Raw genomic sequence first — 26,042 nt, forward strand, 5'->3', positions numbered from 1 at the left:
CAAGAGTGGAAGTGGCTCATACACAGCAGTTATCAACTTAGGGTTGAAGAAGGATCTTAACTGGCTAATGCACTACAAAGGCAATTTCCCCTCTCTTGATATCCACATTCCCACATCAACTACTGTGAATGAGCCACTGCTGCTCCAGCTCATCTGATGAAGTGGATTTTGCCCATGAAAGCTTATGCCTGAATAAATCTGTTAATTTCTAAGGTACCACAGGAATTCTCATTGTTTTTGTGGCCAGTGAGGGTTAACTTGTAGGGGGCTAGAGCAACCCATTGTAGGTAGGGGGCTGCTGCAGCCCACCTTCCATCGTGGTGGGGGGGATCACTCCAGCCTGTCCACGGCAGGCAGGAGGTGTGGTCCAGGCAGGCTGGAGCAGCCCCCTCCCTTGCTCCATTTAATTGCTTAACTGGTTAAACAGAATGTTGAATCCGTTAACTCATTAAATGGGATTTTACATCCCTAGTGCTGAACAAGAGAATTTGCCCAAACCACGGGAGGTCAGTATTGTCTAGCAGCACTGCCAACACTTCCTCTGCTCACGGGGCTCTTAGAAGACATTTAGGGGTAAATTAGAGCTAATAGCGGCACAGAACACTGAGAGCCAGGACGGGTGGCTGTAAACAAACTTTAGGGGAAAGCTGCCAGGGTAGAGCTAATCCCACCTGCTCACTTGCTGTCACCAGCCTCTTCCTCCTTATCCACTGTGCAGCAGATCCCCTTCTCTGACCTGCCAGTCCTCTGCAAAACCAGATCAGATCATTTGCCTGAGTGCAGTTCTGCTGCACCCCACAAGGGGCAGTACTGCCTAGAGCTGCTCAGGACAGCGGCCTGGCTTGATCCATGAGCACCTGGTATGGAATCGATCCACTTGTGGCTTTTCCCTACGGCTACGGCTACGTCTACACTGGCCCCTTTTCCGAAAGGGGCATGCTAATTTTCAACTTCAGAATAGGGAAATCCGCGGGGCATTTAAATATCCCCCGTGGGATTTAAATAAAGATGTCCGCCGCTTTTTTCCGGCTTGGGGAAAAGCTGGAAAAAAGCATCTAGACTGGCCCGATCCTCCGGAATAAAGCCCTATTCCGGAGGATCTCTTATTCCTACTTTGAATAGGGCTTTATTCCGGAGGATTGGGCCAGTCTAGACGCTTTTTTCCGGCTTTTCCCCAAGCCGGAAAAAAGCGGCGGACATCTTTATTTAAATCCCGCGGGGGATATTTAAATCCCCCGCGGATTTCCCTATTCTGAAGTTGAAAATTAGCATGCCCCTTTCGGAAAAGGGGCCAGTGTAGACGTAGCCTACCCGTTAGCTGTGATTGCATAGCCATTGCCAGTTCTCTCTAGGCTGCTTGTCCCTCTCCAGTATCCCAGATTAGCCCTTCATAATTTGAACAATCTATTCACTGACTTTCCCCCCCCCCCCCCCCCCCTTCCCTCATTTATTCTTGGATCTGGACTTTTACTACTCCAGCCATCTGAAGAAGGGGGTTTTGCCTACAAAAGCTTATGATACCATCCACGTGTTTTGTTTGCCTTTAAGATGCTACTAGACTATTCGTCGTTTTTAAAGTTTTTCCAGAGTTCCCAGCATAACCACAGAGGCTGGCGCTGTGTGGCTGATGTCTGGCTCTCCAGAGGGGGTAGGGGCAGGTGGAAACCTGGAAAAGCCTGTGATGGGGGAAGCGCGTGCCAAGGGCGCATCGATTCCATTCCAGAAAGGAGCTGTGCCCAGGGCGTGCAGTTCAGGAGCTAGTATAGCCATTGTGGGAGTTAGCACCCAAAGCTCCGTAGCTCATGATATGCCAGGTGCCTGCTTGGAGGAGCTTGCCTGCTGAAACAAGAGGAGTCTTGCCTATTTGGAGCCTGACCCAGGGCTGTGATCCCAACCAAATCTATTGCAGAGTCACAGCAGCTGATCCCAACCCCTGCAGGGCAAAGACCTCGTCGCTGCTGCACTCCACATAACACTGCTGCTGGCAGCTGTCTGAAGGGTGGAAGTTTTGGCCCACCTGTCCGTGCCTGTCCCCTTAGGGGAGTTGTCTTCTCAGGTGCTGCTTCAAGCGCCTCCTCTGTCCAGGAGCCTGCCATGCGGCCAGCGGGAGCAGGGGAAGTGGCTGAGACTCTTCTGTTCCTGCAGGTTTTACTTCAAGGATCAGCCTGGCTGGTAAGGAGACACTCAGTGGCAGCTCTAGCAGCAATCTCTTACAGAACCCTTTGGTCCTTTTTTCTTCCTGGCGATTTTCCCAGCCTAGGCCTCGGTCGCATGGCAGGCTCCTTTGACGGTGCTTTTGTGTCTGAGACGTGTCCCGCATCTAACCACTGGAACCTTTTCTAAAGAAACTTACGCCCGCATGCTGGCCACCTCATGTTGCCCTGCATCCAGTGTGCTGGATTTCTAGCTCTGTTCTCTTTGGTGGCAGTTGTTGGGGGGGGGGGGGGGGGGGAGGGTGCAAAGGAAGCTAGACACCAAAAATAAGCAAGCTAAGATAATAATTTATCTTTAAACTGTGAGCAGCCAGAATCGTTTGATCTGGATCGTCTGTTTCTTACTGCTAGTTGGCAAGCATGACACACACTGGTGCTAATGACCCAAGGCAGGGGGAGCGTGACACATACATTCCCTGACAATTTAACATGATGGTAAATCAGAGGTTATTGGGTACTTGCTTGGCTGTATTGGCGAAGGGCTACAGCAAAGGGTGCTCTTAGCCAATTTTTTTGGATCGCTAAAAGGTTTCTAATCGAAACGTCCAAAGACAAGACAGACTTTCTGGAAAATACTGGAAGCAGTGTTACTTTCGTCTCAGAGGTTGTTGTCAACACACTGTCATGTTGCTTTCGTGCTTCTGGGTGCCTCAGCAGGTATGTGCTGTTGCAAGTGGCTAGAGAGAATCAGCAAAAGTAACTTGTGTGCGTGATTCCCTTTTTAAAACATTCTGTGAAATCCAATCACAGTGACTGACTGACTGACACTGACTAGAAGGTTGAAAAATAACATGGCCTGGCCTTGTGCCAATCTCGCCGAGCTCACTGTTGGTCTCAGATGTAGGATACTTGTTTCCAGACCCCGAGTGATCCATAAACCGTATCGGTCATGGGGATTGGTTGGGGATTTTTGTGCAATCAAATCTGGGTAGAAGGCTTTCATCTCTTGCTGCAGCCTAACTGCGTGCAGATGCTTTGACTGTCTTTGGTGCTGCAATCACTAGAGCTAATAAATAAACCACTCTGCTGCCTTTTCTTAGGGTCATTCTTGAAACACCCAGGTTGAAATGCCATGTGGGTTGTTCACAACCGTGGGCCAGACAGGAACTAAGGTGCTTTGCTCCCCTAACCTTCCTGCTGTGTCTCCTCTCAGCTGGACTGTAGATCGGGCAACAAGGAAGCTTAATTATTTTGGGGTTTACACACTCACACTCACACTCTCTCTGTCTCTCTGTCTCTAGCATAGATGCTCCCAAAATTTAAAACCACCTGCCCCAGGTGCATCCCTCAGCCTCATTTCACTGGCTGAATCAGAGTTGTGGCACGCCAGCGGGGCCACGTGCCCAATGCAAACTTGGCCAAGGAAGGACTCTGCCTTATTTGTGTGATACTACATACGTGCCAGGCTGGAGGGTGGTGAGAAATGGCTGGCTTTGTGCATCCATCTCACCCTAGTCTGCCTCTGCCAGATGGTGTCTGAGGGCTCTGTCCCTTCTGCAGCGAGCCGTGCTGGTTCCCTTCACTGGATTGGTAAGGGGCAGCAACGTGCCTTTCCCGGCATATGCTAATTTTTACAACACTAAATGGCTCTCTCTCTCTCTGTTGGGACTGAGCTAGCTGGCTTTAGCGTTCAGCAGGGCGATGGTTTCTGTCCTGTTACTACCAACAAGGCTGATGGGATGAGAGTAACTTAGACGGTGCTTTAAATTTCCAAGGTGCTCTGCAGACCCTGGCGAGGGACGAGGGAGAGCAAAGGATTTGCAGCAGGGAAACCCATCCGCCTGCTGCTCCTCTCCTTCTGAAACCTTCTTTGAGTCTTTGCATGTAAATGGATCCCCTTGCAGTTCTTACTCCAACATATTTATATCCCATCTTTTCCCCTTGCTATTAACCTTTCCTTTCCCTCCCTGGTAAGATCTGTGTTATGCATGAGCTGGGTGTGCCAGATTGCTGGGGAAAGGAGGGAAATCTAGCCCCTCTTTTTGTGTTGCAGTGTTTTGTTTTGATTTGTGCTCTTCTTTTAAAGCAAGCTACAATTGTGTGATGCTAATAATCCTGTTAGACGCAGCAGCAGATATATATGTGGCTGTAATGTAGAGGAATTATTTATGCTCTTATTATAATAATTTATATTAATATAATAACTGGTGCCATTGCTCTGGCTTGTTTGACTCAATGAAATTAGGGGTGGAGGGCTGGCTTAATTTGTGAGAGCTGCTTGGGACTGTCCAGCATCCAGCGCACACTGCTGGCACACAGCTTATTGCCGCCTGAGGCTTTTGTGGTGGTCATGGATGTTCTCTGAAGGGACAGTATTCAGTTCTGAAGGGTACTTTACATTCCCCCCAACCCCCCCTCCATGAGCAGCAATAAGGAGATGTCAGATGGAGAAGTCACCTGCACCATCCTCCTTGGCTAGGTGTTGTGGATGCTGGGGGAGGGACATTCACACGGTGACCCACTGCACTGAACACACACAAGTTTAATGCATCCAGTGCTGCTGGTCAGGTGGGAAGCCAAATCTCTGAACATCAGCGCCCAGGAGGAGTAGTAGCAAATGAACTAGGGGCAAGTGGCTTTCTGGCCATCCTCTGTCTCCCCTATTTATGTTGCCCCTCCTCCCCTAAAACAGAGTGACTTCAGGGAGACAGGAATCCTTGTAAATGGATCTCAGGGGGATGTGAAATGCATAGGGATTACTTACGCCAGGATGGAGGGAGCCCGAAAGCTGATGCTGTGTGTCTCTTTCCAGTGGGCAGAGCAGGCATATGTTGTAAAAAGCAGATTATCTGGTCTAATTGCATTTTTGTCTTGGTTTACCGCACACCCCCCCTCCTGTGCTAGTCCAATTATTAGAGTGGATCCCTGTGAGCCCTGCTAGCACATCCTAACACTGACTCTTCCTCTCGCCCTCTCCGTTATGGAGCTGGCAAATTGTCCCTATGCATTTCCCTTAGCATAAAACAACCCATTGTGGGCAGCATCCCCTGTCAACTGTGAGCTTGTGCAGCTGCTCAGAAGAGATTCAAATGCTGCCCAGCTGATTAGCAGAGCATCCACAGCTAGGCTGTGTGTTTCCACTGGTGATTCACATTCACATATGCCTCGGTGCACATAAAAATTTATTCCACACATGGCTGAAAAATCTGCACATTGGTGGAAAAGATTAGAGGGAAAATTGTTTGTGGGCCTTGTTCTAGAGTGCGGAAAAGCTTTGGCATAGAGAAGGCCCTGCTCATGGGAGGCGGCTCTTCCAGTCCTGCATACTGTCCCAGATCAGGCAACCTTTTTATTTAACCAATATTTAACACTATCTGTACAGTAGAATTGTAGCTGATTGTCTGGTAACTTTAGAATCACTGTAAACACTACTCAAGATACTAGATTGTTGTTCATGACACCAAGTTTTAAAATAAACGGCTTCAGGGCCCGGACTATATCCAACGCCAGTTTGACTCCAAAGCCTTTTTTTATCACTTTGCTGCGGCTGCTCGAATATTTATAGCCTCGCTCGCTACACATGCACAACATGGAGCAACACCGTTCCACGCCTGTTCTTAATCCCTGGGGAAGGCAGAGAGAAGGTGTTGCTGCCCTATCCTGCATTGCTGGGTTTTATGGGGCTGATGTGGCTGCTTCCTGCACAGTGACTCTTCTTCCTCCTCATCCTTCCCATCTGTCCCTCTCAGCTTCTTAGATGAGAGCTAGACCAGTGTTTCTCAACCGGTGGTACGAGTACCCATACAGGGTACTCGAGAGAAGTCTGGGTGGCACGTCAACACAACTGAAATTTGGAGAAAAAATAAAAATTCAGTTACGTTTTACAGTGCTTTATTATTTTGTACTTTATACCCAAAAATTTCAGTGCCCGCCCAGCTACGATTAAATTATTTTAAACAAATGTATTGCAATTGTAGGGAAAAACACTGTGTCTGAAAACTGTAGATACTGGAGATACTTATAATTATAAAAATAAAAATGATAAGGTTTTGGTTTGGTTTGGGTTTTTGTTTTTTTGTTTTTTTGTTTTTTGAAAAAGGGGTACTTTATTAAAAAAAGGTTGAGAAACACTGAGCTAGACTATACAGGCCTGGAAGCCAGTTTCCATGGTAGGTCCTCAGGCACAGCTTAGCAACTACAGCTAACTCGCTGCTGACTATGGTGGATGGGGAAGAAGGCCCTGCTGGACAGGCCTCCCAAGATGGATGTAGTTGGAAGGGCAGGATTTTGCATACACTAAGCAATGTTTGTTGACTTAAAAACAGCTGCCAGAGGGCTTAACTTTATTCTCAGTGAGTCCAACTAAGAGTCTCTTTTTCTGACCTCTCCTCCCCCAGTCAGTGGCAGGGGCATGATGTGCACATGCAATCTCCTCAGATTATCTGGCTGCTCTTTTCCTTCCTGACAGAATTCCCATTTCAAGATGTTGCAAAGGGAAGAATTTCCCTCACTGCTTCCACTGTCTGGGAGACTGGAGCCCTCTGCCTGGGTGAGGTTTAGGGTGCAGTGAAGCTGTAGAGCAGCAAGGTCTACAGGAAAAGAACCAGGGATAAATCTAATGCAAACAGCAGCTTAAATCCCAGCAGCGGACTCCAAAAGTGTAAAAATCTTCAAATTTCTCAAGTGAGAAGGCTCCAACAGCCAGTGAGCCATACACATTGTGTTCAGGCACCTAGAGGAGCCATCCAAAGTCAAACCCTGTGCCACAAAATGTGGAGGTAGGAGAAAGCAACCTGACCAACCACATGTGATAGCTAGGATTTTTTCCTTCGTTGATCTTTCCTTCATTTGGATCTGGCCACCTGTCTGCCGACAGAGGGATGCAGATTAGGCACTTCGAAAGTGCAAATGAGCCCGGGATTTAAATATCCCGGGCTTCATTTGCATACTCAGGATTGGGCGCTGTGCCGATCACGTGCCTTTTCAAGAGTGAAAGTAAAGTCTAGCCGCGGCTCTGCTGACAGCGGGGAGCTTTTTTGGCAGATCCTGTACTCCTTTTTTTGGGATATTTAAGTCCTGGGCTCACTTGCACTTTCAAAGTGCCTAATCTGTATCCCTCTGCCAACAGAGGGATGCAGTCTGAAGGTAGCCCTTTGTATGTGGTGGGTATTTCTCTGTTATGGGTGTCTTCCATGGTCACATCTTGTTTCATTTCCATTCCAGCCCATTTGTGTGTCTTTCAGCTCTACTGATGGTGCTTGGGTCTGGGTTGGACGAGTGGTTGTGTGTATGTGTTGCAAGCATTAAAGGGTCATGCTAGACTTGAGAAGCATAACATCTTGTTCTACGCCCTTTGCAATCTAAGCCGAGGGAAGATTTCGGGTAACTAATAAGCTGCTTGCCTCTATCAAGGCTGGCTGGTGCAGATCTTGTTTAGCCTGATATGTGAAACTGGTTGGATAGTGGAGCACTTCTCCCAGGTTCTAGTCTTTGAATTACAGTGAACTTTTAAAATTAACCTGTTTGTTGTGGACAAGTTTGTCTTGTTGCTGTATTGTGTCTCTGTATCACCTCATTATCCATGAGAGAAAATGGCATTTGCTTCCTTAGATGTAAAAGGCTATGTAGCATAAACCACCATACATCAGAACACAAGATCAGGGAATTCTGGGATCTACTTCTTGTTCTGCTTGCTGTATAACCTTAGACACCTTCCAGGGTCTGTGTTCCCATCTGTTGTTCAAGTAACGTTACCTCCACGGGGATGTTGAGACTAGATTCGTTAAATGTTCCAAGAGTCTGGGATCCTTGGCTAGAGGGCACTGCAAAACTGTGAAGTGTTTATCTAACCAGATGATGCTCAGTGTAACCACAGGCCCACATCACTCTACTCTGAAGTCACTTCCTTGAAATCCAAGCCCCTAGACTTCTGACGCACTAACTAATGGGACTGAAGTATGCATGTGGATCCGGTTGGGCAATAAGACAGAAGCGGTTCACCAGGGTTAGCCCCTGACAGACCACCGCCGCTGTATTTGCTTGTGCCTCTGCAGGTATGGTGCTTACAGCTTCTATTGGCCACAGATCGGCGTTCCCAGCCACAGATCGGCGTTCCCAGCCAATGGGAAATGCAGGAAGCAGTGCAGACCAGGACACAGATTCCCACCGCTCCCATTGGCTAGGAACGGCGATTTGCCGTTCCGGTGGCCCACCAGGAGCTAAACCTGTTAGTCTGACCACCCTTTGCTTTTTTTTTACCTATAGTTTTTAACGGGTGTGTTTTTTTTTTTTTTTTTTTGTTTTTTTTTTTTAAAACCAGTCTTACATCATATTATGGGGCTCTGTTGTATACAATTAGAATAAAGCAGGCTTTTCTGGTGCCCTCTTAAATTTTTTTTTTTTTTTTTTTAAAGAGGTTACCAGAAACTGAAGTGTGTGCATGCCCCACGATATCTGATATTGGAGCCTTCATGAGCCTTGCTTTTCTGTAGGTTCATTAAACAGCATTCTGTGTGCTGCATTGTGTGTGTGTGTGTAACGCTGAATCATTCACCTGAGAGGTGCATAGACACCCAAGGGTTCTGATGACCATGGAAGCTTCAAAATTGTCAGGAGGAATGGGAGAGGGAAGAAATGTAAATACCCTTTGATTATTTGTTATGCTGATTAGAAGGCCTATGAACCAATACAAAGGTAGGTGGTAGAACAGAGACCTCTTAAGACAATTCTGCCAATTGCATAGTTTATTTGTATGGAGTGATCCTGTGTGTCAAATGCTGGAAAGCTGTCTTGTCTTGCACTGTTTAACAAAACAAAATATCCCTGTGGTGTGGCTTTCCCTGCTCTGCACCCTGTTGTGAGTTGAGAGCTTTATTATGCAGTCTTACACTGATGCTTTGGTATGTCTACATATCCTCTTACATGGTTAGGCCTGGAGCGCACTGTATCTTGGTCCCCTCTTGAAGTGGTTTGAAGCTTTCTGAAATGACCAGGGCTGATAAGGTCTTTGCATCACTGGTTTTCTCTCCACAGACCCTTCTCTGCCCAATCACACAGCTGCGACCCATGTGACATTCAGGGCCATATAGGTAGTATATATGTTGTGTGGATAACACTGAAGGGCCATGATGGTAAATAGGTTGAGAATCACTACTCTGGATTATAGGCAAGCTTTTTAATTGTCTACACTTTTTTCTCCACATGAAGAACTCCTATTTATTTATTTGTGTGTGTGTCTGTCCATGAAAGTAAGAGAGATTAAAGTGATGAACCAATCAAGCAACGTGCAACCCCGGAGAGCACAATTCCCCCTGCCTAACTCTGCTAGTGCATGTCAATCGTGAACTGCAACCCCTAGAGGAGTGGAAGAAGGCCAGGCAGTAGCCTAGGACTTGGGAGATCTGGTTTCAAGTCCCTGCTCCTCCACAGAGTCTGTGTGTGCCCTCAGGCAAGTTCCTTAGTGTATGTCTGTACCTCACTGACCCCTCTGTACAATGAGGATAGCTGCATTTCTCTGCCTTGCAGGAGGGATGGGGAGGGGACTGGAGGGGGAGAGTTATGAGGATGTGTTGTGAGATGCTCACATACTACAGTGATTGGGACCATAAAAGTAATTTGGTTAGAGAGCTAGCTAGAGAACCTAGGTGCTAGTGAGCAGAAGCCCATCATATTAATGCTCATTATATTGGTATGACCTAAGTTTTAATTCTGACTTCCAGTGATGGAAGTTAGTGTGTTCACCACCTACCTCCCATTAACATCATGGCAATCCCAAGCATACACCACTTGGTACTGTATCTTTCTGCACATCAGAAAGCATTCTAGTTACCAGCTTCTGGTCAGATTCTTAGCTGATCATTAAACCAGTGGAATTATACCAGTGTTTACACTAGTTGAGAATCTGGCCCACCAACTGCTTTGAACCCTGTACCACAACACAAGTTAATGGAATCCCACGAGGGAATATTCCACAGGAGTCTAAACATCAACTTTTCTCTTACACCTTCCACCTCGACTCTGAAAAACTTAAGTGTTGATAGATATGTGATAAAGGATCAGTAGACTCACTAAAAATGTGTGTACACGTACACACACTCGCTCACTCTCTGTGTCAGTGTCCTGGAACCAAGAAAAATACGTGCTTCCTTGCTAATCAGCAACAGTTAATCCTATTGTCCAAGACCTACCTGCATTCTGAAATGGCCTTAATAAATGAGCTCATCACATTGGCCACTGCTGCGTTTAACTGCAGCAAAAATCATTCCCTCTAAATACAAGAAGAGCAAACCTACGATGAGCACTATGGGCAAAGGTGATGGGTTGCTGCTGAAGCAGGGAATGATGTTGCTTTACTGTGAGATCCTTTTCAGTGGAGTTAGACTTTATCTACCATGAGTCAGCTTCACCTGGTTACGTGACGGTGCCATTTTAAACTGGTTTACTTAAACCCAGTGCAAACTCCTGTGGGGGGCACTTACTTCAGATTAAGAGTAGCTTTTATTGGTGTTGCTTAAATCCGTTCCTCAGGTACGTCTACTTTCTGGTATCCCGAAATAGCTACCCCGTGTCTTTTGAACGGGTCTGCTATTGCAAAATATAGCGGACGCACTATTTTGGCATCCCTGTAAACCTTGTTGCACAAGGGATAAGGGATGTCTCGAAATAGTGTTTTATTTCAAAATTTGGCGCTGTGTAGACACGCCAAATTTTGAAATAGCGAACTTTGAAAAAGAATCAAAATAAGATACATAATTTGCACTATGCAAATTACGTATCTTATTTTGAGCTAAGGGTGCAGTATAGATGCGTCCTAACTGATTTAGGCTAAGCGGCAATAAAGTGTCCACACAGGCGTTTGCCCTGGTTTTAAGTATACCAGTTTAAAATCACACCTTTAATTAATCAGGTGCAACTGACTCCTGTAGACAAGGCCTAGCACCTTAACTTGTGCAAGCTCCTTTAAATGGTTTGTAGCCAGCCCCTGCACTAACTGGAGTCAGGGTGGCTTTCTCTGTATTGCTGAAATAGAATGTCGGTGGGGTACGATTTGTTGCACCAGCACCACTTGATGCCAGGCCTAATCAACTTAGTGTTATGTCCCCTGTGTAGCATTGGCACAATACTGTCACTCCCATCGACTCCTACTTAGCAGCACTGTGGAGAACACTGAGCTTTATGTCGCCTTGCACGTGCCAGAGCTTAGGGAAGAGTCGATGCTGGAACTTACCCCTTGCTGAATATCTGTCGTGCATGTCCTTTACAGGTATCTTTCTGGGGATTCGGTCACTCTGTTCCCTTATGGCTCTGGGATTGGTTTCCCTTGTTCTGCTGCCTCGCCGTCTGTTTTTATCCCAACGCCCCCCAGCATCCTCCAGCTGACGAACCAGCAGTTCTTCAGATCCCCACGTAGGGCTTCCTCCTCCTCGCTCCCTGGACGTCTGAACAGGGCCCTCTCCCTGGGCACCATGCCTTCCCTAGCCAGGACAGGTAAGGCAAGCAGCGCACTTCTACACTGGACGGAAATACAAGTGTAGCTGTGTTCAAACGGTACTCATGGAATCCTGCCTATTGTCATGTGACTGGCCTGACAGACTAGTAAGTCTAGTCTAGCCATAGCATGTTGCTTGTAAAAGTGCACACTGATAAATGCTACCTATTCAGAATAATCCACTGCACACTGAGGGGCAGTGATGAATTGGGCATGCACATTCTCTCCTTGTAGGTCTTACGGGAGGTATCTCCTAGGTACAGCGCTTATAGCATAGTGCTTTTTTCTAAGGTGTTCAGCTTAGCACTTTGGTATAACCGATTCTTCAAAAGCAACCAAGAGCTGGTAAGCTAGTGCTTTTGCACATAAGCTAATTCTTAATGCCCAGACAGTAGGACAGATGTGGTAGCCTCATATCAAAAAAGCTATATTGGCATTGGGAAAGGTTCAGAAAAGGGCAACAGAAATGATTAGGGGTTTGGAATGGGTGTCATATGAGGAGAGATTTAAAAAGACTGGGACTTTTCAGCTTATTAAAGAGGAAACAAGGGGATAGGATAGAGGTTTATAAAATTATGACAGGTATGGAGAAAGTGAATAAGGATAAGTTATTTCTTGTTCCCGTAACGTAAGAACTAGGGGTCACAAAATGACGTTAATAGGTAGCAGGTTTAAAACAAGCAAAAGGAAGTTTTCCTTCACACAGCTGCACAGTCAACCTGTGGAACTCCTTGCCAGAGGAGGTTGTGAAGACCAGGACTTTAATAGGGTTCAAGAAAGCTAGATAAATTCATGGAGGTTAGGTCCATCAGTGGCTATTAGCCAGGAGGGGTATGAATGGTGTCCCTAGCCTCTGTTTGTCAGAGGCTGGACGTGGATGACAGGAGAGGGATCATGTGACAATTACCTGTTTCTGTTCACTCCCTCTGGGGCATCTTGCATTGGTTGCTGTTGGAAGACAGGATGCTGGGCTGGATGAACCTTTGGTCTGACCCAGTATGTCCGTTATAAGTTACAGTTAAATGCTTTTCAATGATCCTTGTGGGGTTGCAGTCCCTGTAATGCAGATGAGTACCATACAACGCTCTGTCATAGCTGTTGCTCAAGCAGTTGATTTAATACTAGAGAACTCACTTTTGGTATAATCACCACCTAAGTAGAGCAAAGAAGCTCTTAGCTTGATAGTGGCGCGTGGCGTTTGTGGATGAAGACCATTGTACACACTGATTGACCGGCTTAATGTTTCCATCTTGAGGTTTGTGACAGGGTGCCAGTCACAGAAGATCCCTGGGGGCTGCTTCCTGATGTGCTGATAAAGCCACTGACACTGGCCTCCTCATTCTTTGGGGCTTCTCACCACGCTATGATGCTGAACCAGATCTCCTGGTCTCCCCCAGCCAAGGCACAGATCTGAGATCACTGCCCCTCTCCCCTCCCTCCTGGAAAACCAATGCAGACACTGAATCATTTCAGATCTGAGGAGAATGCAGTTTCAGGTACAGCATCCAGGAACCCCCCCCCAAATAAGCCATTCAGGCAAGCCCCCTTTAACAATGAAAGGAGGATGTATACATAGATGTCTCCCTCAGGTAACAATTATTTACGCTGGGCTTGATAGTAAATAAAACTAATTTTATTAAGTGCAAACAGTAGGATTTAAAGTGGTTGCAAGTGAAAATGGACAGAGCCAAGTAAATTACAGATTTAAAATGAAAGCAGATGCATAGCAAGTTCTAACACCCTAGAGCTTATTGCAAGCTTACCTTAAGACTGTTCTTATTTTGGGCAAAAAACCTCCAAGCCAGGGAAGATCTTTTTCTTCCTGTGGTCTCTGGCTCCTTTAGAGTGTGTCATGCCAGCCAAAGACAAAGACTTCTAGCTTTCCAATTTAAATAGGCTTCCATTTGGGTGGAAATTCTTTGTTTCCTCATTTCCCCCTTCCATAGAAAATAACCCCTGGTTAAACTAGTACACTGGTATAAATTGGTTTGGTCACGTGTCTTTCCATGACCAATCACTGCTCAAACTTAAGACAGAAAACCAGACTGTTTACAGGTCATTAAGTTGATTACCCAGACATTGAGCATTGGAAGCACCCTTGATGGCTTTCATTTGCACATTTAAAACCATAAGCCATTCCTTACCCTATATCTTTGACTTTACATACAAGAATGATCCATGCACCAAAATAAGATACAGATCCAGCAGATTGACATTAAAATTGGTAGGTTACATGAGGTATTTTGTCCAAAGTATCTTCAAGATATGCATATTTGTATATACAGGCAGTCCCCGGGTTACGTACAAGATAAGAACAAACCTATAGTCCCTAAGTTGAATTTGTATGTAAGTTGGAACTGGCTCCAGATTCAGCCGCTGCTGCTGAAACTGACCAGGGGCTGACTACAGGAAGCTGGAGGCAGAATTGCTCTGCCCCCAGCTTCCTGGAATCAGCCACTGATCAGTTTCAACACCGGCTGAATCTAGAGCCTGGGACAGAACAGCTGGGCTGCCAGGTAGGTCCCTGCAGGACCAACCCAGCAGCACCCCAGCTGCTCTACCCCAGGGTCCACAACAAAAGCCTGGTCTGCTGGGGGGGGGGAGAGCACTATCTGCGCCCCCCGCCCCCAGCAGACCAGGGGCACGGGGAGCAAAGCTGGGGAGGCGCAGGACCCCGCCACCGCTGCGGCTTTGCTCCCGGTGCCTCTGGTCTGCTGGGGACCGTCTCCAGCAGACCAGGGGCACCCGGCGCAGCTTTTCTCGCCCCAGAGGTCGAGGTGGCGGGACCGCTGTGCTCCGGGCGGTCCCGCTGCCTGCGAGTTCCGGGGCGAGAGAGCCCCATTCGTAAGTGCGGATCCGACATAAGTCGGATCCACGTAACTCGGGGACTGCCTGTACATGACAACATCACATGGTATAGGGCAGGGGGGGGGGGGGAGAGTCCATCACAAAGTTCTCCTCTTTGTGTTTTCCAGTTATTTCCATTCCCCAGCAGTGGACTAGATTTGAAAGGTATTAATTCTCAGTGTCTGTGATCACAAAAATCCTGTGACGAAGGGATACTCAGATTTGTATTTCAGAAGTGCCACTGTGTCTCCTTTAAGGCCTGTCAACCCAAAGCTCTTTCTGAGGTACAGACACAGGGCTTGCTTTGCCTGCTGCTGGAATGAAAGGCAGTGATTGGAATGCCTTGGCCCCACAGCACAGTAGCTGTGCCCAGTCAGGACTCGGAAATCCTGCTGTCATCTATTTCTGGGTGAGGATCCTGTTCTCACTGCTTTCTGACTCGGGGTTTTAAGGCTGCACAGCCCCCTTACTCTGTAATACCTTTAGCAAGCCAGGTCACCTGATGGCCAGCACGGGAGTTTTGCTTTCTATCTGTGGACTATGATGGGTGGGATTTACCAGTCCTATAAATTGGTGTTCTAACTAAGCACGTTTATTCTTATGTGACAGCATCACCGAGGAAAAACTAAAACAAATGGAAACACACACAACATGCCAGGAATTGCCCATCAGTCTTATGGGGCCCTACAAGGTTAAAGTTTTCCCAGCTCTTCCACGCTTGAGCTTCGGACAATTGTATTGGTGGCAGATCTGATCCTTAAGACCACTGAACCATCTCTCCATAGTGTTTGAGGTGGGCTGCAGAGAGCAATGGTAACTTGTTACCAATTGTCAGATGGAGTCGGTCTTTGAAAAATGATTAAAAGTCTAGAAACCATGAGCTAGGAGGGAAGACTGAAAGAATTGGGCTTGTTTAGTTTAGAAAAGAGAAGACTGAAAGGGGGCACAACAGTTTTCAAGTACCTAAAAGGGTGTTATAAGGAGGAAGGAGAGAATTTTTCTCCCTCGACCTCTGAGGATAGGACAAGAAGCAGTGGGCTTAAGTTGTAGCAAGGGAGGTATAGGTTGGACATTGGGGAAAACTGTCAGGGTGCTTAAACACTAAAATAAATTGCCTTGGGGGGTTGTGGAATCTCCATCATTGGAGATATTTAAGAGCAGGTTGGATAGACACCTTTCAGAGATGATTTAGGCAGTGCTTGGTCCTGCTGTGAGAGCTGGGGACTGGACTCAATGACTTGTCGAGGTCCCTTCCAGTTCTAGGATTCGATGATTCTAACTGGCTCTTGCTTAACAATCTCCTGGTTTTTAAAGCTCCAGCTCTCCCTGACTTTCTCATCTACATGAAAAATTCTGTGCCGGTTGAACCTCTGTGGTCCATGACTCTTATGATCTAGCAACATCCAGATGCTGCTGGACTAGGGCCCTAGTGGCAGAGATTGCCGGCCAGTGGGGCTAGCAGAGCCTGCAGGGCATCAGAGCCCATAGCCAGTGGGGCGGGGTGAACTTGTGGGGCTACGGAGCCTGCAGGGCTGCCAGGGCTGCTGGAGCTCGCAGGGCTGCCTCAGCCAGTGGGACCAGGAGGCTGGGGAGAGGAGCCCAGCTGGGAGATTGGTGCCCCCCCTCCCAGTCCTCTTCTGATCTGGCAACTCCCTTGTCCAGGTCAGGTCTCAAGGATGCTGGACCAAGGAAGTTCAACCATAGTGGTATGCAGCACCGTGGGGTCTCCTGTTGGCAGGGCTCAACAAATACACACATCTACTCGCACATGGCGAGTAGATTTCAGCCGGTCGCCCCGTTCACCAACAGTCCCTGCATGCGCAGTGCGGGTATCACACATGCACGGTGCAGGGCTGGCAAGTGGCTTTCGCTGCGATCGTCGAGCCCTGCCAATTGGCATAGGTAATCTACCTCCCCAAGAGACAGTAGCTAGTCCAGCCTGTGCTGGGGGTTAGGTCAGTTCCCCTGTGTTGGTCAGTATGTGGATTTTTCGCACCCCTGGGTTATGGAGCTATACTAACCCAATTGCCTAGTGTAGACCATGTCTGACTTCTGCTGGCCCTTTGGACCTTCAGCTACTTAGATCTCACTGGACACTAGAGCACTCACCTGTCCATTCGGAGCGCCTCAGGATAGACCTCAGTGAAATGTAATGTTGTAAACCAGGAACTAACCAGCTTGCTAACTTTTCTCTCTTCTCCTCCCCCCGAGTGCTGCCCTCAAGAAGTCTGAGTGAACTTGATCTTGTCCTCCTCAAGGTTTGGGGGGGGGGATGAGTATGAGTCCCTTCTCAATGTGAGCACAGAGCTCCCATGAACACTGTGAGGACTTGGTGGCTTTAGCTTTTCAAAGCAGGCCTGGATGCTCTCTGGTGTTACCTCTGAGAGTCTCTGAGCGTTTTATACACCACCACACATGCACCAGCCTGTGGTCTCCATTTCACTGTTGAGATCTGGGTCTGTCTCAATTTTAAACATACGCTTCTAACATACCCGCTCTTTTCCTGGAGTATTTTTTAGGAATGGGCTTAGACAAGGTAGCCATTGAGATTAAGGATTTAAAGATTTAACCAGTTAGTTGGTAAGCACTGCCTTACCAGCATGCTAATCAGTTAACCAGTGCCCAGCCAGAACAGCACCCCCCACTTCACCCCCCCAGTATGGCAGGCTCTGCCCAGCCTCGCCAGAGCAACCCCTCACTCACAGTGCAGCTGGCCAGCTGCTCCAGCCTGACTAGGCCCTCCATGGAATGGGGGGCTGCTTCAGCCCAGCTGGCAACCAGTTAAACCTATAGTTTAACCGGTTAACAAATTACATGGGATTTTACATCCCTCATTAAATAATACTAATTAAAGTTTGTCTCTTCATGTGGCGGAGAGTCAGGCTGCAAAGCTGCTGCTTTTTGTTTTGTTTGTTTTGTTTGTTTGTTTGTTTGTTTAATTTATGTGAATTAAGTACCAGTCAAAGGCCCTAACTTGATGGCTCTGGAGCTTGAAGGCATTTAAAGTAAGTGCAGCCCACTCAGCAGCGATGCAAACACCCTATATCTAAAGCAAAATGCAGGACAATGTAGCACTTTAAAGACTAACAAGATGGTTTATTAGATGATGAGCTTTCGTGGGCCAGACCCACCCCAGACTAACATGGCTACATTTCTGTCACTACCCTATATCTAGTGTGCTCAACCTTTCCCTCTTGTGGTATCTTGTAGGCATGAAAGAGTTCAGTTCTTGGGCCAGTGTAAGGGAGAGAGGGGCAGGAGGTTGTGAGCAAATCATAATAGTGGTTGTGGAAAGCAGAGTTGAGCTGTCTTTTGTCTTAGGCCATATTTTCACTAAAGGGAAGATTGATGCTGCTAGATCTTCTAGCGTTCGATTTAGCGGGTCTAGTTAAGACTCACTAAATTGAACTCAGAGGGTTTCTTCTCCCTCCCCCCCCCTCCCCCCCCAATCAACCAGTGCTCCTGTGAGAAGTAAGGGAAGCCGAGCATTTGCTTCTGTTGGCCCCCAGCTGTGGAAGTAGCTGGAGTTGCAATCTTGAGTCAACCTTCCCTTTTAGGGTAGATCTGACCTTAAAGTAACTGAACAAAAAGGGCCTGAGTCACTAAGTTAGCTTCTCCTAGTCTGAGACGAAGGGCTTGTCTACATGCTGAGTTGCTGCACGGCAAGCCGGAGGTGATCTGCAATGCCCAACTTGCTATGGGGTAACTTGTATAAGAATCTGGTTTTATTGTGCACACACACAGCTGTAGCAACCTGGCAATCCCCCACTGCCCTGGCTATGTACCACTTGGGCCTCTGACAAGGGACTGTGCAGTGCAGGGAAGATTTATAGGCTGATGAAAGATTCTCTTACCAGTGCGTTAAACCCAGCCCTAAAACGTTCTTGAAACCAGCAAGCACATGTCACTCTCCATCCAAAGGAAGCTCTGTCCTGCCCTGTCAGTGAATGATTGCCAAAGGGTCAGAGGCCAAATCACTACAGGTTGAAATTCTCTTAACTGGGATTCTCTTGTCCTGCAACATCCATGGTCTGGCACGGATGTTGCAGGACTAGAGAGCGTGGAGGGCCAGTGGCAATGATCCCTGTGGGGCCAACAGGGCAGTAGGCTGCCTGCAACAAGCTGAGGGGGGCTGCCTGGCGCATGGTTGCCTAGTGGGTCCTGGAGCCCCCGCATGGCATGCGTGGGTGCCCCGTGGGTCTAGGATCTTCAGTGTGGTGCACATGGCTGCCCAGCAGGTCCAGAGCCACGGCAGCGATGTCTGCCCAGCAGGGTTGGTACTGCAGCAGGGCCAGCAGGAGGTGGGGGCCAGCTGGGAGACCAGCAGGGCCAGTGGTAGAGGTCCAGAATGACCTCTCCTGATCCGGCAACATCCCTCATCCACGACTGTTCAGGTCCCGACGGCGCTGGGCCAAGGAGATTCAGCCTGTAGTGGGTTCTAGAATAACAGCACAGGGGTAAGCGCAGCCAAGCTTCTTTTGTTCAGTTTGTCCTGCATGTCTTTGGCTCACGCTGCCAGCAGCTTTCCTGCATCCATCAGGAGCAATAGCACAGCTTTCCGTAAGCCGGTGGCTTTTTGTACAGGTCTGCCATGCAACTGATTTTCCCCCCCAGCCGTTCCATATCCTGGTGCAGTCCATCCTTTTGCATGGCTTTGCAACTCCAGGCTGAGCAGTGTGTAGAACAGTGGCGGGCAACCTGCAGCTAAAGGGCCTCGTGCGCCATTGGAGTTCTTTGCGTGGCCTGGGAGACGTTCTGTTTACCGTTGTCCATGTGCTAGGTTGCCAGATGCCGCTGTTTTCCATCCACAGAGGTTTTTTTCCCCTACAGGTATTACTAAAGTGTCATGCATGTAAAGCAAGGGCATGTGAAGTGAAGTGAAGTGGGTGCTGATTGCACACAACATTGACTGTGAGCCATGCGCTCCCTCTGCCTCCAGTCAAAGTGCTGCTATGATGCAATTGGCAAACCCTGCAAATTCTAGGTACATATACAAGCGCAGTTAGGAAAATGATCCTATCCCAGGAGACGGTCTTGGTTATGACAGTCTTGCAGCCCACTGAGATGGAGGGCCACGCAGGCGGCCCACTCACTAGCCGTGACTGTCCATTTTTTTTATGTGGAAACTTCCCCTGTTGGCACCGTATCTTTTCTGTGCGAATTTGGACTTTGTCTCCAAAGCCATTTGGGGCCTCTAACAATATTTACTGTAATACAGTAAAACTCCAATAGTCCGGCATCCAATAGTCGGACACTCCTGATAGTCCAGCATCAAAATGGCAAGAGCCTAGTGAGTGAGCTTCGGCAAAAAATGAGTCACAAGGTAACAGCGGCAGCAGCTGAACTGAGCAAAAAGGGTAAAAAAGGCTTTAAAAAACTAAAACGTTACAGTATACTGTATACAATATGTACAATAAAAAGGGTTAAGAACACTTTATATACAGTATATAATGTATACAGTGTGTATATATAACCAGTTTATAGTACCTACTGATAGTCCGGCATATCTGATAATCCAGCACCACCTAGGTCCCATAGGTTCCGGATTATCGGAAGTCTACTGTAGCTCCATCACAAAGGGGCAACGTAAGGATTGAGGCTTTGGTTATAACACTCAGCTCTCCTGGCTCTATTTGCCTTCCTGTTACCATAGATTCCTGGCTACACACCCGGTGTTGCAGGTGGAAATTCATGTGATTCTGTCCCTAGAATGTGAATCTAGAGGGAGAGGCGTACGCTCAGTTGTGCTGGAGAAAGTGGAATCTTGTCTCTCTCTCTCCCATCCTTTAAGATAGCGACAGGCCTCCCCATGGTGCAGTTGTGTGGCTGGAAATCTGAGCTTCTTGGCCCTTGGCTCCCTGAAGAAGATGGTGTGGGAGCCACGCTGGAGTGATTTGCTGGGTTTTCTCCCTTTTCCTGGTGCCTTCTCAGAGCCTCTCCCCAGCTACTTGTTGAGGGCAGCAGCTTCCCAGTTCATTCAAGGTACAGAGCAACTCAAACATCCATAAAAACCCTGTTGGGAAGCACTAAGGGTCACAGATTTGTCCATAGCTGTGGAACAAAGGCGCTTGCTGGCCTCAGGACACCATCTGGGGAACATGGGGGAGGGGCAGGGAAGGGGATTCTGCTCTCTCCCCGCTGAGGGACTCGCAACTTGCCTCCTGCCCAGAATCTTTTTGAAGTTTCCTGGCTCCCTCTGTTCCCCGGCAGCCAAGGGATCCTTTGCTGCACACCAGGTCCCAGGAGGGACTTGTGTACTCTGGGAACTTGGATTTGCCTCTGCACTTCTTAAGCCTTCAACTGCTGGTGGCTCTCTCTGCAGCCCTGAATATTTCCAGACATAGAACTGAACCATAAAAAGCTGCGGATGCAACTTGGGAATAGTTATTTAGCAGCCTCGGTCACCAGAAACACTGACATACACATCCATTGCTCAGACTCTCTGGGAGGGTGGTCTCTGTGCCTCTGTGGGGATGCATAATTCAAATGGCCCACATTTTTCTGTGCCCCCCCATGAAGAAAAAAAAACCTGTTGGGGCTGGAAACACAAGCCTCTTTCTGGGCAGCCCAGGCAGCTTCATAGACAGGGGAGGCACCTGGGCTTGGCATCTGAGCCTGCATTATCACAGGGCGGGAGGTGGGAGGGTGTACATAGGTGGGTGCCAACAAATGAGGGGGAGAGATTCTGCTTCCCCTCTCCCCCAGCTCCTGGCCTGTAAAGATAGGGCTTTTTAATTATGCAGGAGGCAGGCTAGAGGCACAAATGAAGCAGCCTGACCAAGTTAATTGATCTCATTCTCTGAGGCACAAAGGTAGCACCATGGCTGCAAATAAAGTTGTTAAAGTTGTTGTTGATTGGTTAATTGATCTCACACTCTGAGGCAGAAATGTATCAGAATGCATAATGTTCCTATTATTAGTTAACTGTTCCCATCAGTCAATTCCCTCAGAAGTATAAAATCAGTGAATCTTTTAAGGCCCCTACCTTGTCAGAGTGATGTAAAGGAGCCTTACGAAATGACAGTAAGGGAATCCTCAGTTTAGATAAATTTATGTGCACTCTCACTTTTTTTCCTCTGCCAAAGTGGCACAATGAGGTTAGATTCCAGCTCAGGATTTATTTTGCTTACCCATTTAAAAAAAAATCACATTTAACAAGTAGTTGATTAAAATGTCAAGACAATCAGAACCAAGCACTTCCCGTAGTACCTAGCCAGGTCCAGGACAATGATAAGCAAAACTAGGACTTTCATGTGTGAAAGTCTGAGCGCTTTAAAATGCTGCTGTTGTTGTGTAATGTAATTTAAATGAAAATCCAGAATTATAACTGGAATGCAGGGTATTGGTTACCAAGTGTTTGTAGCTTAATTTTTATGTGTTTAGGAAATGCTGACTAGTTATTGTGACTTTTCTGTATTGTAGTTTAAATAACTTATCCAAACAACTGAAACTGGTGTGATTATATTACACTATTGTGACAAAATGTGCAGGACTTTTTTTTTTTTTTTTTTTTTTTTTTGTGTGTGTGTGTGTGTGTGTGTGCAGAACCCCCCTTCTACCTCCGGAGTAATAATATGGTGGTGTAGCTAGTTTTACCAGGAATGCAGCCACTTCTAGGGGGAAAGGAGACAGCTGAACGATATACTGCACAGCAGAACAGGACATGAGAGGAGGCGGGGGGGGCACTGAATTGAAATTGGAGGGCACATTAGTCAGCAGAGGGCATGGCCCTGGGGTAACAATTTATAGGTAGAGTCCTGGGTGGATACAAAATTGGTACCTACATCTGTATCCACAAAAATGATCAGCAGATATCCACATCCTGGATGCAGATACTCGCAAATATAAAGCGGATAGCTGCAGATTTGTAGGTTTCTAGATACAAAATTTGTATCTGCAAAAATGAGCCACGGATATCCACATCTGCAGATACCTGTGACTATGAAGTGGGTATCTGTAAACTCGTAGGGCTGTGTCCATAGGATCTTAAATTGGATTTTGGTCTGAACTGCATCTGGTGAGGGAGGTGCTTTGGGAGCCATTCATGAGGGGCTTTAACGAGGATTTAAAGGCTGGGAAGAAAGGAGATGCAGAGAGGAAACGACAAATGGGGCCAGGATCATGCTGACTATGGAAGTGGAGCTAGAAATGGCTTAGCCTTAATCCATGCAGTTTTCCTTTGGGCGGGGGAGGGCTCTTCAGCAAGGGCAGTGTGCCGGCTGTTACTCTTACACAGGGTTCCGGATGCCACCTGGCTGACCAAGTCCAGGTCATAAGTTGAGTTTGTCTTCAGCAGCTTGCCCCCGGTTGCCCTCAGGAGGGGTGGAAGCCAGCTCAATAGAAAGAGGGCTGGTCTGAATGACTGAACGCTTCAAGCTCTGTCCACCTCAGGCCTGTGTGTCTCTCACTGCACTTTGGCAGCTTGAGGTTATGAGAAACCCCCTCTATCAGAGCGCACAACCATCCTGGGAGGAAAGCTGGAGGCTGTATATTATGTTTGCTACAGTCGCATTGGTGCTGAGCTTCTTTGGTTTGCTTTTCAGATTCTGGCTACTTGTTCAGTGGCAGCCGTCCGGCGTCCCAGGCATCTCAGTCAAAGGAGTCGCCCGCATCAGGTAAGGATGAGAATGTGCAGTGCTGAGACTCCCAGGCTGTCTACACTGCATCCCTTTTACGGAAAAGGGAAGCAGATGAGACAAATCGGAATTGCAAATGCAGCAGGGATTTAAATTTTCCCCACTCTATTTGCATGAACATGGCTGCCTCTTAAAATTAGGAATAAGGGACCTTTCGGAAAAGGCTTTATTTTCTGAAAGATCCCCGTCTAGACTGGCGCTTTTTTCCGGTAAAGCCCAGAGCCGGAAAAAAGCAACAGCCATGTTCATGCAAATGGAGCGGGGAAAATTTAAATCCCCGCTGCATTTGCAATTCCGACTTGTCTCATCTGCATCCCTTTTCCGGAAAAGGGGTCCAGTGTAGACACAGCCCCAGGATTTGCAATGACTTGCTGAAACACAGGGTAGACGATTTACCCTAGTTCTTCCCCATCTCTTCCCTCCCTGCCCATTTTTCCAATGAAAATTCAGCATGATGGTCAGTCAGATTGTAGTGGTGCCTGGTAGTGAGATGCATTCCCCCATCAGGCTAGGTGCCATACTTCCACAAACTAAAGCAATCCCTGCCTGGAAGATCTTCCAGTGAAATCAACAAGACAGGCATAGAAGGGCTTGCACTCCTCATTCTGTAGATCAGACATGGAGCAGTTACGTGGCTTACCCAGTGGGATGCAGCATCTGCAGGAGAATGAAGAACTGAACCCCAATCTCCAGTGTGGTGCTTTAAACGCAAGACCAGCCTTCCTGGAATTTGGACCTGTCCTTAGCATGATGCCTGTTGAGTGGATGCGGGTTGCTGCTTTGGGTCCGAGTGAGTCCCAAACCACTGTTGCTTTTTCCAGTTTATACAGCTTCAGAGGTCTCCATAGTGCATCTCCCCTGCTAAAACCCTTCCCTATTCCCTCACCACCAAAGTTGGGATCGGGGGTTGCTATTGGGAATGTGTAAAGTTGTTTCAAAAGGTAACCAAGTAACTGTTAAAAATCTCAGCGGTTACCCACGCTGCGGGCTCTCATCCCTACTCCATACGCAGCCTGTTTGTTTGTGCCCCATGGCACAGCAGGGCTCAACACACGGCCAATGGGTGGGATCCTTTGCATGGGAACATGCTTCACAATGGCGAGGCATCTGCCAGGCAGGATGAGCATTGAAAGACACAAGTGGGACGGGCTGGCTGGAACAGACGAGTACAGGGTGTCGGTGTTTCTAGCCCCCAAGGAAGAGGTGCCAGGAGCACTGGAGCATTGTGGGAAAGCAGCTATTTGCATATACAATTGCATGTCTATTCAACCACACTTAAGTTGCAGCCCTTGGCGTGTGATATCATTGTGACCCCCAGGGCTTCCAGAGTTGAGTAGCCTTGCTGTAGAGTGTGCAGTGAAGCCTCCGCAGGAGTGGGGCTGCCAGCCCCTGCTAGCCCTTCTCCCGGGGAGCCACAGCGTGTAACCTGCAGCAGCAGAGAGCTGGGCCTGCCATAGACAGGGGCTGCTCCAGTGGGCCCCATGGGGCTGGAGCAGCCCCCTGCCCAGGGCGGGGAGCTACTTCAGCCCCTACCAGTTAACTAGAACCAGTAAGCCTTACCCTAAAATTGGTGAGGCTTACTGGTTAACCTTCTCTATCCCTAGTTGCTAGCGTGGTGATGCATCAGCCATGCTGTGGATCCTCTACATCTTTCTTCTAAAACCTTATTGCAAATGGCTTTATAACAAGTATCTGGTGGGGTGAAAATCTAATGTATCACCCCTCCCTTTTAAAGTCTGAATTTATTGCTGAGAAAGGGTGCCCGGTAGCTCTGCAGGCTCTAGGCATCAGCCTGGGCAGCAGCAGTGGGAGTGTGTTGCATTTCAACCCTGATCAGGAGGGTAACATCTTAAACCTAAGACGGAAACTTCTTCTCCAGGCCTGTTGGTCTCCATGGGGCCGGGGAGGGATGTCAAGTTGCAAGGGTTTTGTTGCTGACTGGGATATGGTCTGAAATTTCTGCTGTTTCTGGGGATGTTACACACCCATGCTTTACTTTCTTTTGTTAGCTGCAAAAATATTGGAAAACATTTTGAGATCAGTCTGAGAGATTTCAGGCTTTCCATCTGCAGCTTTCCCCCTCTGTAGTTTTTTTCCTGTCAAAGGAACTGATAATCAGACTTCTTTGTGTGCTGTGCCTGTTTGCAGCCTCCTCATACTGGTGACCTGTCTGTTGCACTTCTGACCCCAAAGAGAACTTTTGTCCCTGTCTGGATCCTTTGCCTCTGCTTCCAGTTTGTACTGCCTGGGTTTTAACAATCAAAACGCAGCTGCAGTCTGGGTTAATTCCTTGCCCATCCCCCGTTTTCCTGGTGTGCTCTTCCAACAAACCTGCCAAAATCACTCATTTTAAAATAAGCTGCATGCAAAATGTAAATTCCACTGAATGAGCCCAGTGACCCAGATCCAAAGGGTGTCCCAGCCGATTTAAAACTTACCTTTTCTCCTCTGTTCTAAGTGGTGTTCTCCCTTCCCTTCAAAAGTTCTCCCATTGTGATGCACCTGGATGAACCATGATGTGACATCACGGTTACAATACCAGAAATCCCAGCTGAGGCTGCTCCATGGAGTTCCATGATAGATGCTGGGATGATGGTGCAGTAGAAGTAGCTGATCTATGACTTGGGGAACCTTAAAGGAGGGAAAGGGTAAGATTCTGGTAGCGTTTGTGCTGAATTGCCCCAGAAAGCCCAGTTGGGGACGGGGCCAGATAGTATAGTCAAAGACTCTCATGGTTTTTGCATGTATTCTCCAAAGCAGCTGAGAATGGGGGAGGAGAGCAGGAAAGTTTCCTGGAGTGGAATCGGTAACTCACCCTGCTGTGGGTCCGGTGTAAACTAATGGTTTGAAGCCTGTACCAGGGCCTGTTAAGAATGGGGGTATTTGAGTGGATTGAACCTGGGTTGCATGAGGCGGAAA

At 47.8% G+C, this 26,042-nt stretch overlaps 1 protein-coding gene across 4 annotated transcripts in view; it reads left to right on the top strand.

Moving 5' to 3' along the window:
* TMEM201 (transmembrane protein 201) overlaps positions 1-26,042 on the top strand; it is a 58,968-nt gene that overhangs the window by 27,932 nt on the left and 4,994 nt on the right. For 3 of the 4 annotated variants that reach the window (XM_075906244.2, XM_075906240.2, XM_075906243.2), the window contains exons 7-8: positions 11,416-11,639; positions 23,031-23,102. In XM_075906244.2, the coding sequence (XP_075762359.1) occupies positions 11,416-11,639; positions 23,031-23,102 (296 nt within the window). Of the gene's footprint in view, positions 1-11,415; positions 11,640-23,030; positions 23,103-23,734; positions 23,914-26,042 lie in introns of all 4 variants that reach the window. The other variant, XM_075906242.2, reaches the window with a different exon arrangement.

Source organism: Pelodiscus sinensis, chromosome 24 (genome assembly GCF_052426305.1).
Source record: "Pelodiscus sinensis isolate ZL-2025 chromosome 24, ASM5242630v1, whole genome shotgun sequence".
Lineage (NCBI taxonomy): Eukaryota > Metazoa > Chordata > Testudines > Trionychidae > Pelodiscus > Pelodiscus sinensis.